The sequence below is a fragment of the Melospiza melodia genome, chromosome 12 (genome assembly GCF_035770615.1).
Source record: "Melospiza melodia melodia isolate bMelMel2 chromosome 12, bMelMel2.pri, whole genome shotgun sequence".
Lineage (NCBI taxonomy): Eukaryota > Metazoa > Chordata > Aves > Passeriformes > Passerellidae > Melospiza > Melospiza melodia.
In genome coordinates this window covers 4,176,367-4,188,899 of record NC_086205.1, presented here as the reverse complement: position 1 = coordinate 4,188,899, position 12,533 = coordinate 4,176,367, and the positions used below count along the sequence as shown (strand labels likewise).

At 45.8% G+C, this 12,533-nt stretch overlaps 1 protein-coding gene across 1 annotated transcript; it reads right to left on the bottom strand.

Moving 5' to 3' along the window:
• Positions 1–5,702: 5,702 nt before the first annotated feature.
• On the bottom strand, positions 5,703–6,761 carry GPR148 (G protein-coupled receptor 148). The gene has a single exon (XM_063166387.1). It carries the CDS (start codon positions 6,759–6,761, stop codon positions 5,703–5,705), a length of 1,059 nt encoding a protein of 352 aa, XP_063022457.1.
• Between the last annotated feature and the right edge of the window lie 5,772 nt (positions 6,762–12,533).

Below are 12,533 nucleotides of genomic sequence, written 5' to 3'. Positions count from 1 at the left end.
TCCTTTTGCCTTATACAGTATTAAAATAATATTTCTGTCATGTTAGGCTGGGGAAAAACCACGGGTTCCTGGATTTGAGCACACTAATGCCAGAGTGCTCAATGGTGTGGCAGGGCCTGCAGACAGTCCTGGTGCAGGCTGGGTCAGCCCTCCAACAGGTCTGTGTCCTTCTCTCAGAAAGACTTCAAGGAATCCTATTTCTTCTGCAATTTGCCCCATGCCTTGAACTCATCTCTGTAATTTCACAATCCCCACACTTCCTCACTCTAATTTTCCCACAGGCCTTCCATTTTCAACTACTTTTTAATTGCTTCCCTTCTTTCTTTACGTTCCTGTCATTCTGCAGGGTCAGCACTTCTCACAGTTCCATGCTGGCCCCCACTCTCCCATCCCACTCTGCTTTTCAGAGGGCATGAGGAAGGACCCTCCAGACAGAGTGTTTTATTTCAAAAGGTTTTTGTGAAGAGCAGTTACCACCTCTGCCTTGGTTGGTAGCACTGGCTGGTCTAGAGGGACAGGGAGGGTGGATGAATGGGGGGAGTCTCCCTTTCCTCTTTAGGAGCTGCATTTTGTATCTTTACCTGTTGGGAAAACTAATTATAGCAGCTGTTAATCTGACTAGTTCCTCTTACTGAGAATCCTCCTAAAAACCAGCAGCCCTCAGGAACTGGTTGCTGATTTTCTCCCTGTAATGTTTGTAGCTAAAACTTGTATTTTTTTTTTCTTGAGAAAGATAAACCACTGAATTAGAAAAAAGTTGTCCAAATAAAGTTCCTAATACAAATTCTTAACTCCACATCTCAAAGGCAGGGAACAGCCTCTTGTCTATCCTAAGGTGATTTCCTAGTCACATGTGCAGACCTTGGGCAATCATGAGCCAAAACAGCCCTCACTGACAAACACAAAACAGGACAACCACAGCTTGGCTCCTTTCCCCTCTCCTAACTCATGAATTGCTCACAAATTCTGACATTTTAATAGCAGTGAGTGAAGAGTTGTGGTTATTTGTCTCTCTGCTCTTTGTGCCTTCTGGATTCATGTTGCAATCTGAAGGGCTTAAAATACACTGAAAAACAAAAAACATTCAAATCGGTAGTTTTGTACAGACACCAAAGATCACAAGGTTTGTGACAAAAGAACCAGCAGTGCTGGCCACTCATTTGCCAGCAGCGAGCTGGGGGTGGAGACAGAAGACAGCAGAAATCAAGTTTCAAAACCTTGCAATTTCCTTTTGCTATCACAGGCTCTTTCCCATCTGCCTGCATCCCCCCTCCGGTGGGGAATGAATGCCCACAGCCAGTTCCTGCCCAGGGAGCACAGAGTGTCAGGTGCACAAAGCAGAGACCAGCACAGAGTGTCAGGTGTACAAAGCAGTGCCCATGGAGCACAGTGTCAGGTGTGCACAGCAGTGCCCAGGGAGCACAGAGTGTCAGGTGCACACAGCAGAGACCAGCACAGAGTGTCAGGTGTACAAAGAGGTGCCCATGGAGCACAGAGTGTCAGGTGCACAAAGCAGAGACCAGCACAGAGTGTCAGGTGTACACAGCAGTGCCCATGGAGCACAGAGTGTCAGGTGTACACAGCAGTGCCCAGCACAGAGCCGTCTGTCCCTGCAGGAGCTGCCTGCGCTGCCTTGGGGCGGCTGCTGCTGCTCCCAGCCCTGACACAGCCCCAGGCGTCTCGGCTGCCCCCAGTGCACCCAGGCAATGGCACTTCCCTTCTGCCCTCTCCCTATATTACAGTTCCAGTCGAAAGTGACACTGCCAATTGATGGAGCAGAAGTAGGCACTCCAACAGTAATTACAAAAACTGCAGGAGGTTAATTAGTTTTACTGAATAATTACTCAAATGCTTGCAATGAACTGTACCTCAGATTGAAAGCGGAGCACTTGTTTACCTGCATGGAGATCCTCTGTATCTCCTGACAGTGAAACTGATCTCATTTGAGGCACAGACATATCTCTGATGTAATTATGTCTGCAGTGATGTACGGCACAGCCCCAGCCCCTGGAATGCAGGTCTGACTCCCTTCAGTCTGCAGGTTACAGACAGCAAACTGCACTTTAAATCCAGCTGGGAGAGGGAAGAGCGCAGAGGTAAACAGTGGTTGTGACAGTGCTGGCACAAGAAAAGAGGGGAAAAACTGACCAGGAATATATTTAGCTATAAATTAGAATACCTTTAGTGATTCATGCTGCTTCAATTCATTAAAGGATTACTGCCCCCAGCTGCCAAATCACATGTTAAAGCCAACTGCTCTCCATTTCACTTCAAATTAAAATGCAGGGCAGCCAAACTTCTTGACGTCTGAGAAGTTCACTTATGTGACCTGGGAGAGGTCGATTACTGGGCTCTGGTAAACAGTCTCAGTTTGAATTTCCAGAGCTTATGTGGAGACATCCATACAAGGCTGCTGATCACTACACCCATGAGGTTCTGAAAAATGCAGAAGCCTGACATTCTTTGAGACAAAACTCATGACATTTATGAAAAGCATTATAGGAACCTAGTGCTTGTGATGTTGCCCTGCTGAGCCCTTTGATCCTATTCACATAGATGGGGGAAATCCCAAAGGCAAATTGTCCAGGCACATGGTGTGTGCACACACTATAACCTGCTGCTTTTGTACCAAACAGCACACTAATATTCCATGGGAAGAAGTTGTTTACAAACAGTCACTTAAGAAAAAGATACCTGTCTAATGTTAACCACTTTAAAGAGAATTAATATCAGCTTGAAATGACCTTTCTTAGAAGACCATCTCCACAGAGCAGTGTTTTGTTTGCCTGGTCCTTGTGATGTCACTGTGGGCAGGCTTTATACATACACAAACTTCCCACAATCACTGATTCGTGTGCTCTGTCTTTCAGCATCTTTCTTTATGTTACCAAATTCTCATTGTATCCAGGACATGTCTATGTAAGAGAGAGTTACAGAATTGGCAATGGAATCCTGTTCCGATTATACCTTCACAATTGTCAGAGGGCAGCAGGAGGACCAAGTACTGTTAACTTGCTGTTACACAAAGTCACCAATGGCTCCATGTAGAATTGCCTTACTTTATGCTATTTACACAGTTATCTTTACTACTTATCATGAAAATTTCCAATAGATTTAGACATGCATGGACCTTGCATGGACAAAACAACTTGTGAGTTATCATCATCCTTGTCATTGGGCACTGGCATAAAAATTTGGCCCAGAATATGAAAGCCTGAGGATTCACAAATGCCTCTTTCATTCTTGATCTTCCCACATGCCAAAGGGGTTCAGCAGAAAGAACCTGATCCAGTCTGCAGACATTTTCCTCATCCTTCCTATGTATTATGGAAGACCTCTGTTACAGGTTGAACATAAAGTACACAAACATAGTTTCTGTGACAGATGTCTATGGTACATACATCTTGGAGAAAAATAAAAGCAGCCAGTAAAAAGCAACTTCTAGATCCTTTTATTGAAGAGGACTGAGAAGCACAGAACCATGGTTAAAGCCAATATGCAATATTACACTTCATTCACTTGCCACAGTTTTACCTTAGAGATACTTCTCACACAAGAAGTGTCCCTTAGCAGCAAACCCTCTAAAGATGCCCCTGCTCATCCCCCCCAGCTCTGAACTGGAATTTGTTACACCCTCAGTTGTGCTGATGCAGCTGCTTTCAGAAGATCCTATAAAACAGATCACTGGGATAACCTCAGTTAAAATGAAAACACCACTTCTCTTTGAAGAGATATTTTTAACCTGCAACCCCAGAAGCAGTTGCATCAGCAAACAGGAGAGAGTGGACACTGCAATGTGAGGAGAGTAAAAGCAGTTTGGGAATGAGGAGAGAAGATCAGCAGGAACTGCTCGAACTCACTTTGCTGCCAAAAACATTTCATGCAACCAGACACTGATCTCCTCCTGGCTCACACGTAGTGGAATTCTTCAGATGAGTGTGAAATAGCCAAAAGCCACATTCAGCACTTTCTGTGTACTGCTTTAAGGAAACAGAAGGTGGAGAGAGTCTGCACAAGGAAAATACTGCACAGAGTGAAATCAAGGACCCTTTTAAAAGTCCAATGTATTTATACATAAAACATAACAAATTCTAAAAATATTATCTTTGGAAATATGGAACTCTTTTCTCAAGTTCAAGGGACAGAACAGCAACTTAAATTTCCCACATCATTGGATGTTTATATCTAATGACATTTTGGTTTCTCAAAGGTCAGATATATGTTTCGCTTATATATCTTCTGTAGGTAAGAGGCTGATCTGGAAAACCTAAAATGGATCTCATTTTTCTTGCCCCAGTACACCAACCAGCTCTGCAGCCTCTCTCCTGCCCTTCCCAAGGCTTTGGTGGCAGGTACCCAGCAGCAGCTCTGCCATGGTGTGGCTGAAAGCTGAGATCAGGCTGCTGGAGGAGATTTTTGTGAGGCAGAACTGGGAGCTGCCTGGGCAGAGAATCAGAAGTGATGTTCACACTCAGTCCCTCACCCCAGGTCCTGTCTGAGCCACTGTGTGGGTGCTCCTGTGCCCAGCCTGGCACCTCTCTGCTCCTGCCCTGCTGCCCCAGCTGCTGGGCTCAGCCTTGGCTGGGTCACCTCAGCAGGGCCCCAGCAGGGACTCAGGGCTTGGGCTGCCCCAGCCAGGACTCAGGCTTTGGCTGCCCCAGCAGGGACTCAGGCTTTGGCTGCCCCAGCAGGGACTCAGGCTTTGGCTGCCCCAGCAGGGACTCAGGCTTTGGGCTGCCCCAGGCTCCTGCAGCCCCACTGGGCTCAGCCTTGGCCAGGTCACCTCAGTCCAGCCCCAGCAGGGACTCAGGCTTTGGGCTGCCCCAGGCTCCTGCAGCCCCACTGGGCTCAGCCTTGGCCAGGTCACCTCAGTCCAGCCCCAGCAGGGACTCAGGGTTTGGGTGCCCCAGGCTCCTGCAGCCCCACGGGGCTCCCTGGGCTCTGCAGCTCCGCACCCGGCAGGGAGGGAATGGCGCCCTGTGCTGTCCCTGTGCTCCCTCCCCCAGCATCATTCCACCTCTGTGATGCCTGGCAGTGCCGTGTGCTGGGCTGCCCAGCAGACACTGATCGAAGGTGGTTTCCCGTCAGGAGGAGATTTTATCAAACCCTCGGTGTTTTGCAGATTGCCACAGGGAATCCGTAAGGCAGGAATACACCAGCGCACTGCACAAGCTCAGCAATGGTGTTACACCGAGTGCAGCAGTTTCCAGAGGCACATCTCAGTGCAAGTTCTCAAGAACAGCACTCAGGATGCCAAGCTTGCAAAAATATACTGTGTGAAAGAAATGGTTATTGTTTTTACAGCACATTGGCTTAAGGATCCTCTCCTCTAGGTGATGCTGTCATGAGACCTGTGGTTACTCCTTTGCTTTGCATTATCTATTTTTAATTTTCTTTTCTCCAGAAAGGCATCTGCAACAGGTGGGTGTAAATGACCTTAATTCAATATCTCTTCCAGAAGGTCCTGCCTTTCAGATCAGAACAAAGCCTGGAACTTCATCCAGGGTAGCATTCACTGTATTCTCAGCTGTGTCATGATGAAAGATCTGTGGCCTTTTGGCACAAAGGAGGCAGTGATGAACCCATATTTTCTTACTATGGATTGATCACCTCTCCACTTCAGCAGCTGGGTGATTTCCATCAGTCTTGCACGATAACAAGGTGAGGACAGCTCCTGTGCTGTGACTGTGCTCTGTGCTGCCTCAGGAGGGTGGTGGGGCAGGTGACACCGGGTGAAGCTGCTTCCTCCTGACAATGGATTTGAGAGAGGCTGAGATCTCTCTGTAGCGAAGCCCATACAGAAAAGGGAACAGAACTTTAGGTAGAATCATGAGGACATTGCAGACTGTCAGGGAGACCAAGATTCCTGTCTGCAGTCTGATGAAAACATTAATGCCCAAGAATGATTCTACAAAAAGGGCCAAGAGTGGAAAGAAATAAAAAAATAGGACAGTGTTGTGCATTACAAATGTTACACTGGCTCTGGAGCAGATGCTCTCCCATATACCCGAGTGTTTGGTTTTAAAATACAGAATAGCATAGCAACAAAATATTACAGACAGGCAGAGAATGATAACTGTGGTAGAAAGCCAGAAACAGAGTTTCACAGCATCAGTCTTGTTCAGAGTCAATATTAATATTACTGGAACTGAGCACATTTCCAGGACACAGGGCACAAAGCTGTGGGTAGTCCATAGCACCAAGAAGAAGATCCCAGGAAAAGCAGCAGAACACATCCACAGTAATACAAGGACTCTTTTCGTTCGCGAGGGAGGCAGAATTGCAACGTAGCGCAGAGGAAACAGAACAGCGATGTACGTGTCCAGGACTATGGCAACAGCTGTGAACAGGCCCCCACAGTAAGCCACTGCCAGCAAAAACAAGAGGAGGACACAAGCTTCCTTTGGGAGGTGCAGATGTGCTGCATTGAGAGCAGCTGACAGCGTGTAGAAGAGCAGGTAGATCAGATCAGAAAGCAGAGCGTTTCCCAGCAGCATGTACCTCGTTTCCTGGCGGATTTTAAACCGAGAGAAGATCACAAATAAGATGGTTGGGATGATGAGGACTCCTGCCACGAGGCAGACAACTGGAGAGATTAAGAACATCTTGGTGTTTGTGCCTGATGGGGTGAGAGACCATTCCTCCAGCAAAAGTAGCAAAGTTGTGTCATCCAAATTTGAGGAACGGTTGAACTCCATCTCCCTGAGGCGGATTGCAGATCTATTCGCTCTCCTCACTGAGGCACAGCCAGGAAAGTCCATTTCCTTAGGATTTTGGGAGGATTCTCTGACTTGGAGAAAGCAAGATCTTCTATGCTGAGTCCTTAGAAAGGCAAATGAAGCAGAGGATGCAAAAAGCCCATGGAAGCAAAGTGATTTCTGTGGCCAATTCTACCAGCTCTCCTCAAGGACAGAATGTTCAAACTTGCAAGTGAATTCTGTGGTGCCAAAAGATGGTTTTGCCTAAAAAGGAGATTTAAATTTCTTTCTGCAAAATCGAATTAGAAAAGAGAATGAATCTCTGGGTGGCTTAAAAAAGACCAAATCCCTCAGCTAGCTCTTTGAACAGAAGTGAATGTGTCGATCAGTTTCAGTAATTTGAGTTTTTCTCATCACATTATCAGTCCAATGAGGCAGATGAAATATTAGCCTGATTAAACAAATACACGATGATACAGATCAACATTCCACGTGTACTGATGTAGAAGAGTCATAAATGTGATTGGTTGGTTTTGCACCAATTTGTGTGCAACAACACAATTGATTTGAAGTGATCAATAAAAAAGGCTCTCAATCTTGTTGTAAAGCTGTAGCACAATCACTCTAGTGAATGAAATTATCTTATTTGCAGATGAAAACCATTTTTGGTTCAGTGAATCAATTCATGTTATTAATGAATGATAAACCTTCCCCTGCATTTTTTCATGCATGATATACAAATACTGAATTCTCATCTGTTGCAGCCTTCCAGTCAATCTGTGCATTGTCTGGGATGGGTGACACACACTGTCCCATACCAGTATACCCCAGGGCAGATTTGGCACTTCCAGGGAGTGACCAAATGGTTCCTGGTTCCATTTGGTTCCTGGTTTGCTGGCCCACACACTGTGCTGCACTGTGCTGCTTTTAATGCCAGATCTCAGTATCAGAGCTGGGGGTGCAGTGACAGAATTGTGAAGGATCTGGACTGCAGAGAAGGGACATTTCAAGTTCTTCCAGGCATGGTGTGATAAAAAAAAAAGCTGTTTTTTTTTTTTAATTGGCTCACTTAACCTGGCATTATTGTATTAATTTCCTTCCCAATGCTAGCAGCACACAGCAGTGCAGCTTCCCTCCACAGGAGCAGGGGCACAGCTCACACAGAGAGTCAGAAACTCCTGCTGTGCCATGGACCTGCTGCCTCAGGGCATGCCAAGCAATGAAACAGACAGCTCATGAAGCTCAGCATCGCCCATCAAATCTCGTACACATTTCATTTCCTGTCACACTGATAGCTGGCACCCAAGGAACTGCACGTTGGGACAGTTGGCAGGGTGTGCCATATGGAACAAAAAGATAGAAGGAAAAACCAATGATAATTTTAAGCAGGGCATTTCAGTTACTATGGTGTCTGGGGCAGGCAAAACAGAAGGTGATTATTTTTGCTCACTCAATCCTGCATCCACTGAGCAGTGTGTGAGCAATATTGATGCAATCATACATTTGGTGTCAGGGTCATGCCCTGCATCCATAACTGAGTCACAACACAGGTAATACCTTAAGCAGACAGTAGCACTCAAAACTTTGAATTATATTTTTGTATACTCAAAACTTTTGAATTATACTTTTGTTGCAAAATGGAAAGGAGGGAATGAAAACTCAGGTGCATAAATCACCTCCAACTGTAATTTCAGATCTCTGTTAATAGTGGAGGTGTTTGCTGCCTCCCAGCTCCTGCCACTCCAAGGATGTCCAATTAATGGTCAGACTCCCTAATTTCCTTATAAAATCATGACTGTATTTTCCACCAATTTCTTAGGAGTCAGGAGAAAAAACAATAGTTCATTGTCACATCAGCTGCACACCTTTGGCTGATAGAAAAATAAATCACAGAATGGTTTGGGTAGGAAGGGAACTTAAAGCTCACCCAGTTGTAGATGGGAGACTGAAGGCTCACTCTGTTGACATCCTCATGACAAGGGGACCTCATGACTCTCTTGTTCAGCCCACACACTGAGTAGCACAGAGCCCAGAAGGCAGCACAAGCTCAGAGCCCTGCGTGTCCTGTGCTCAGCTATTCCTCTGCTCCAGCTGGCAGAGTCAGCCCTATGGCATGACCTTCTTCAGCTTCACCTGTGCTGCTGGAAAAGCCTTAGGAATGCAGGAGGGCTTTAGTTTTACAAAAGTGGACAATAGCAAATTACTGGAAGAGAGATTCAACCCCATCAGGCCTGGGCAGGTCCAGCCAAAGCCACTCCCCTCAGATTTCCAGAGCGACTTTTAACTGCTCAGTTGAGTTGTGCTAGATTTAGAAAGGTGAAAGGTTGGTGTCCTGGCACACTGATATAACCCAGAACAGGTGGTTCTGAAGAATATCTGTTTGTTGTCTCCTTTAATTTTCTTGATCTTAGGAGGCCTTTCCACACCTGGGCATTTGCAAGGGGCTGGCAGCTCTGAGCACCACTCCTGAGGATTCTGAACTGAGCTCCTTTTGCCATTGCATTTCAGTGTTCAATAGTTTGTGATGCCAACCTGAATGATCCTCTTGAAATTTCCTGTAAACCTGGCTTAATGCTCCGGTTATTGATTTTTTAAATGCTCTCTAGTAAATTTATGTTAGGTGGATGGACTTTTTACGTATCTTGCTGATGCAGACAGCACAGTATTAGCAGCCTCTCTTCTGCCTCTTACTCTGGCTCAATACAGCTTGTATTGATTTTCAAGCTGAACCACACACTGTTAATTGCTTTACTCATTTCTGCTTCAATAAGCATCCTGCTGAAAGCTTAGTTAATTATTGTGTCTTCTTATTGCAGAGCTCTCATACCTTCTCGGTGATTTCTCATGTTCAGCTCCTCACAGCACTGACTCCTTCTTTTCATAAAGCAACCGATTTTTTTTTCAGATGGCAACTCTTTATTATTGAACGTGGCTGACCTTTTATACACTTCCCAATTGTTTATGCTTCTACCCTAGCTATTGGCTACAATAAATCAACATAACACTATTGGTGAAGAGCTACAGTGACTTCAACTAACTTTCTAAAAATCCTGCATCCAGCTGCAAAGTTCTCTTCTTATCTTTCTTCAGTTCCTCACTTCTCTTGGTCTCCTTGGTTACAGCCTTGGAGAGAGCTCCTACTCAGCTTCTTTTTCCTTCTCAGCTTCTTCTCTCTGCTTAGCTATCAGGCCTGCTGTTAGCCCCTTCCACAAATTGTCTGGTGGGGCTGGGAGATCTCAGGTTGCATGCTGAGCACTGTAACTCCTGCAAAGACTGCACTACATTGTATTCTGTTACTGGCTATAAACAGTCATGGTCAAACCCAGCAGAAAAGGTTGGAAATGTTACTGACACACAGAGAACCTTCCTACTTCACAGAGGTTACCTGACTGATACAACAAGTGACAGGTACACTGCTGCTGTGACAGGGAGCAGCACACAGGAAAGGGAAGCAAACAGAATAATGCTAGGATTTCCCCAGCCCTGTGTTAGAAGGGGATACCCAGAGGAATGCTCACATTCACCTCTGAGGCTCCCTGGGTGCCATCATGTCACGGTCTCAGTGTGACCACAGAGTCTTTGCCGTGCTGCCTATTCCAGCAACTCACACCATGTCCCAGCCTAAATAATCTGTCCTGGGCTGTGGGTCTGCCCCAGAGACTGCAGCTCCTGGCCAGGGCCTGGGGAGAGTGGGGTAGAAAGGCTGTCTCACATCTCCTCAAACAGATGGGTTTTGGATGAGACAGCTGGGTCCAACAAATCCATATTTTTACTGGAATGTTGTTTCATGGGTCTATTTCCAGCCATGTTTAGTGACAGAGCCTTGGCCTCAGGAGCCTTCATGTGCTGTTAGAGTTTCTGCAGCTTCCTTCCACAAATGCCCCCACCCCTTCTGGGTTTGTGTAGGACAAGAAGGAGCCTCCCTTGCTGGTGCAGCTTTCCCAGTCATGAGCAGCCAAGTGCCCATGAGCAGGCCAGCTCCTCCCAGAAGGGCAGGAAGAACCAGGTTTCCTGCCTGTACCCATATTCTCACTCTGGGCAAATGAGCTGCTGCTGTCAGTGAGGAAAGTAATCCAAGCAGTTTAATTGTGGTGTTTTTCTGGCTGAGCCTTCCCCTTTTCTTCTTTAAACAGAAAGTCAGTTAGAAGATTTTGCTTGACCTTTAAGATTCCCTCTAAACTTTTCTGCAAGCCACAGGGGGAGGTTCAACTCGTCCATGCCTCAGCTGTCTGTCCCCACGTGGCTCCAGAAGGATTGTTCAGGGCCTTGCTTGTTATTTGCTGTAGATAAGAGACCTACACACTGCTCTTGTAACTGTACAAAGTTCACAAATCAGGCAGAGCAACTATTAAAGTTAAGGAAGTAAAGAAATGGGTGTGAAAACTAAGCTCAGATTTCAGTGCTTTGAAAGGTCAAAGGAACATGGAACAAAAGAAAACAGGGATTAGAAAGTGCTGGTTTGAAGGCATTTTAATAAGGCTCCCAAACAAAAGAAGACATGGAGAGAGACTGGGAGGACTCAGCATTAAATCCCTACATCACTTTTTCTAATTCCAAATACCATCAAGCCATGGTGATGACAAAGTCAAAATAAATTTTGTACCAAATCAGCCTTGCAGGTGAAATATTGAGAAATAAGCTGGATGTCAGAAGAACAGGATTCCTAAATATTTGACAAATATTTCAATAAAAGTTTAGAGAAGCAACTGGGTAAGTCCCAGACACCTCCTGCTTTCCTGCAGGTCACTGCAGCCAGCAGAACTCACCCATTTCCATTCCCCAAGCCTGGCAAGGCAGAGAAAGACAGGTTTTCCTCTTTTGTGCTGAAAGGACACACACCCATGTTTTCCTGTGACAAGCTGCAGATGTGACCAGAGATTTATAGCAAACAACTGCTGCTTTTCATGGTCATTTATAGACAGACTCACAGGACTCCAAGAGAAGCCATCCTAGACTGTTCCTTCAGTTTAATGATCTCTCCTGCCTGCCTACTTCTCATAGCAAGGCATCTGTGAAACAGGACAAAGAGCCCACTAAATAAGGCCTATTTGTAAAATATTAACTTCTTTCCTGAAAGAAGTTAATATTACAAAGTGTTACAAATCCTAACAGCAGTTTAATTTATAAGGAGAAATCTTGCTTAAATTTTGAACACTATACAACTACACTGGTGCTAACAGGAGTTACATGCGGAAATCTAAATCCTTTAGATAAAGAACAATAACATCATTCTTATCTGACTATTTAGCAGCTCTCAGAGGAGATTAAACCAATTTTCAGTGCCACACAGAGTGATGAGCAGAACTAGAAATACACATCTGAATTTGTAACTCCTTGACTCCTCCTTTAAGACAGGAGAAAGCTCCTTGTCCTGAGAGAAAGCTTCTCAAATGGGGAAGGTACATCCACCAAATTCAGAGCACCCATCCATCTCAGGCTGTCTGTCTTTCTGGTGGTGGCTGGCACCAGAAGTTTTATGCTCCTGTCCTGTCTCACCTGCAGTGATCTCCAGCATCACCTAGGAGGGGCTGCTGCAGGCAGGCAAAAGCAGAAGTTATCTGGCTCCATCCCTGTTTTACTGTGTTTTGTCTCATGTAAAAAGCACAGGAGAGGTGTGGCATGGTAGCTCCTTGAAGGATGGCTGGCTGAGAAGGGATACAGATGGCTGCAGAGTGTTGGGTGCACGTTAGAATGAAATACCAAAGCAGAGCTGGAATTAGAACGGGTGGCAGAGACAGGTTGGCACATCCAGGCTGGCAGGGATCAGCCACAGGAGCTCTTCCCTGGCAGCTGGGAAGTGCTCACCTGACCCAACCTGGGGCAAAGGTAGCATAG

Bases quoted from the DNA above. Each gene is read 5' to 3' on its own strand.
- GPR148 (XM_063166387.1), bottom strand. From the start codon at position 6,761: ATGGACTTTCCTGGCTGTGCCTCAGTGAGGAGAGCGAATAGATCTGCA.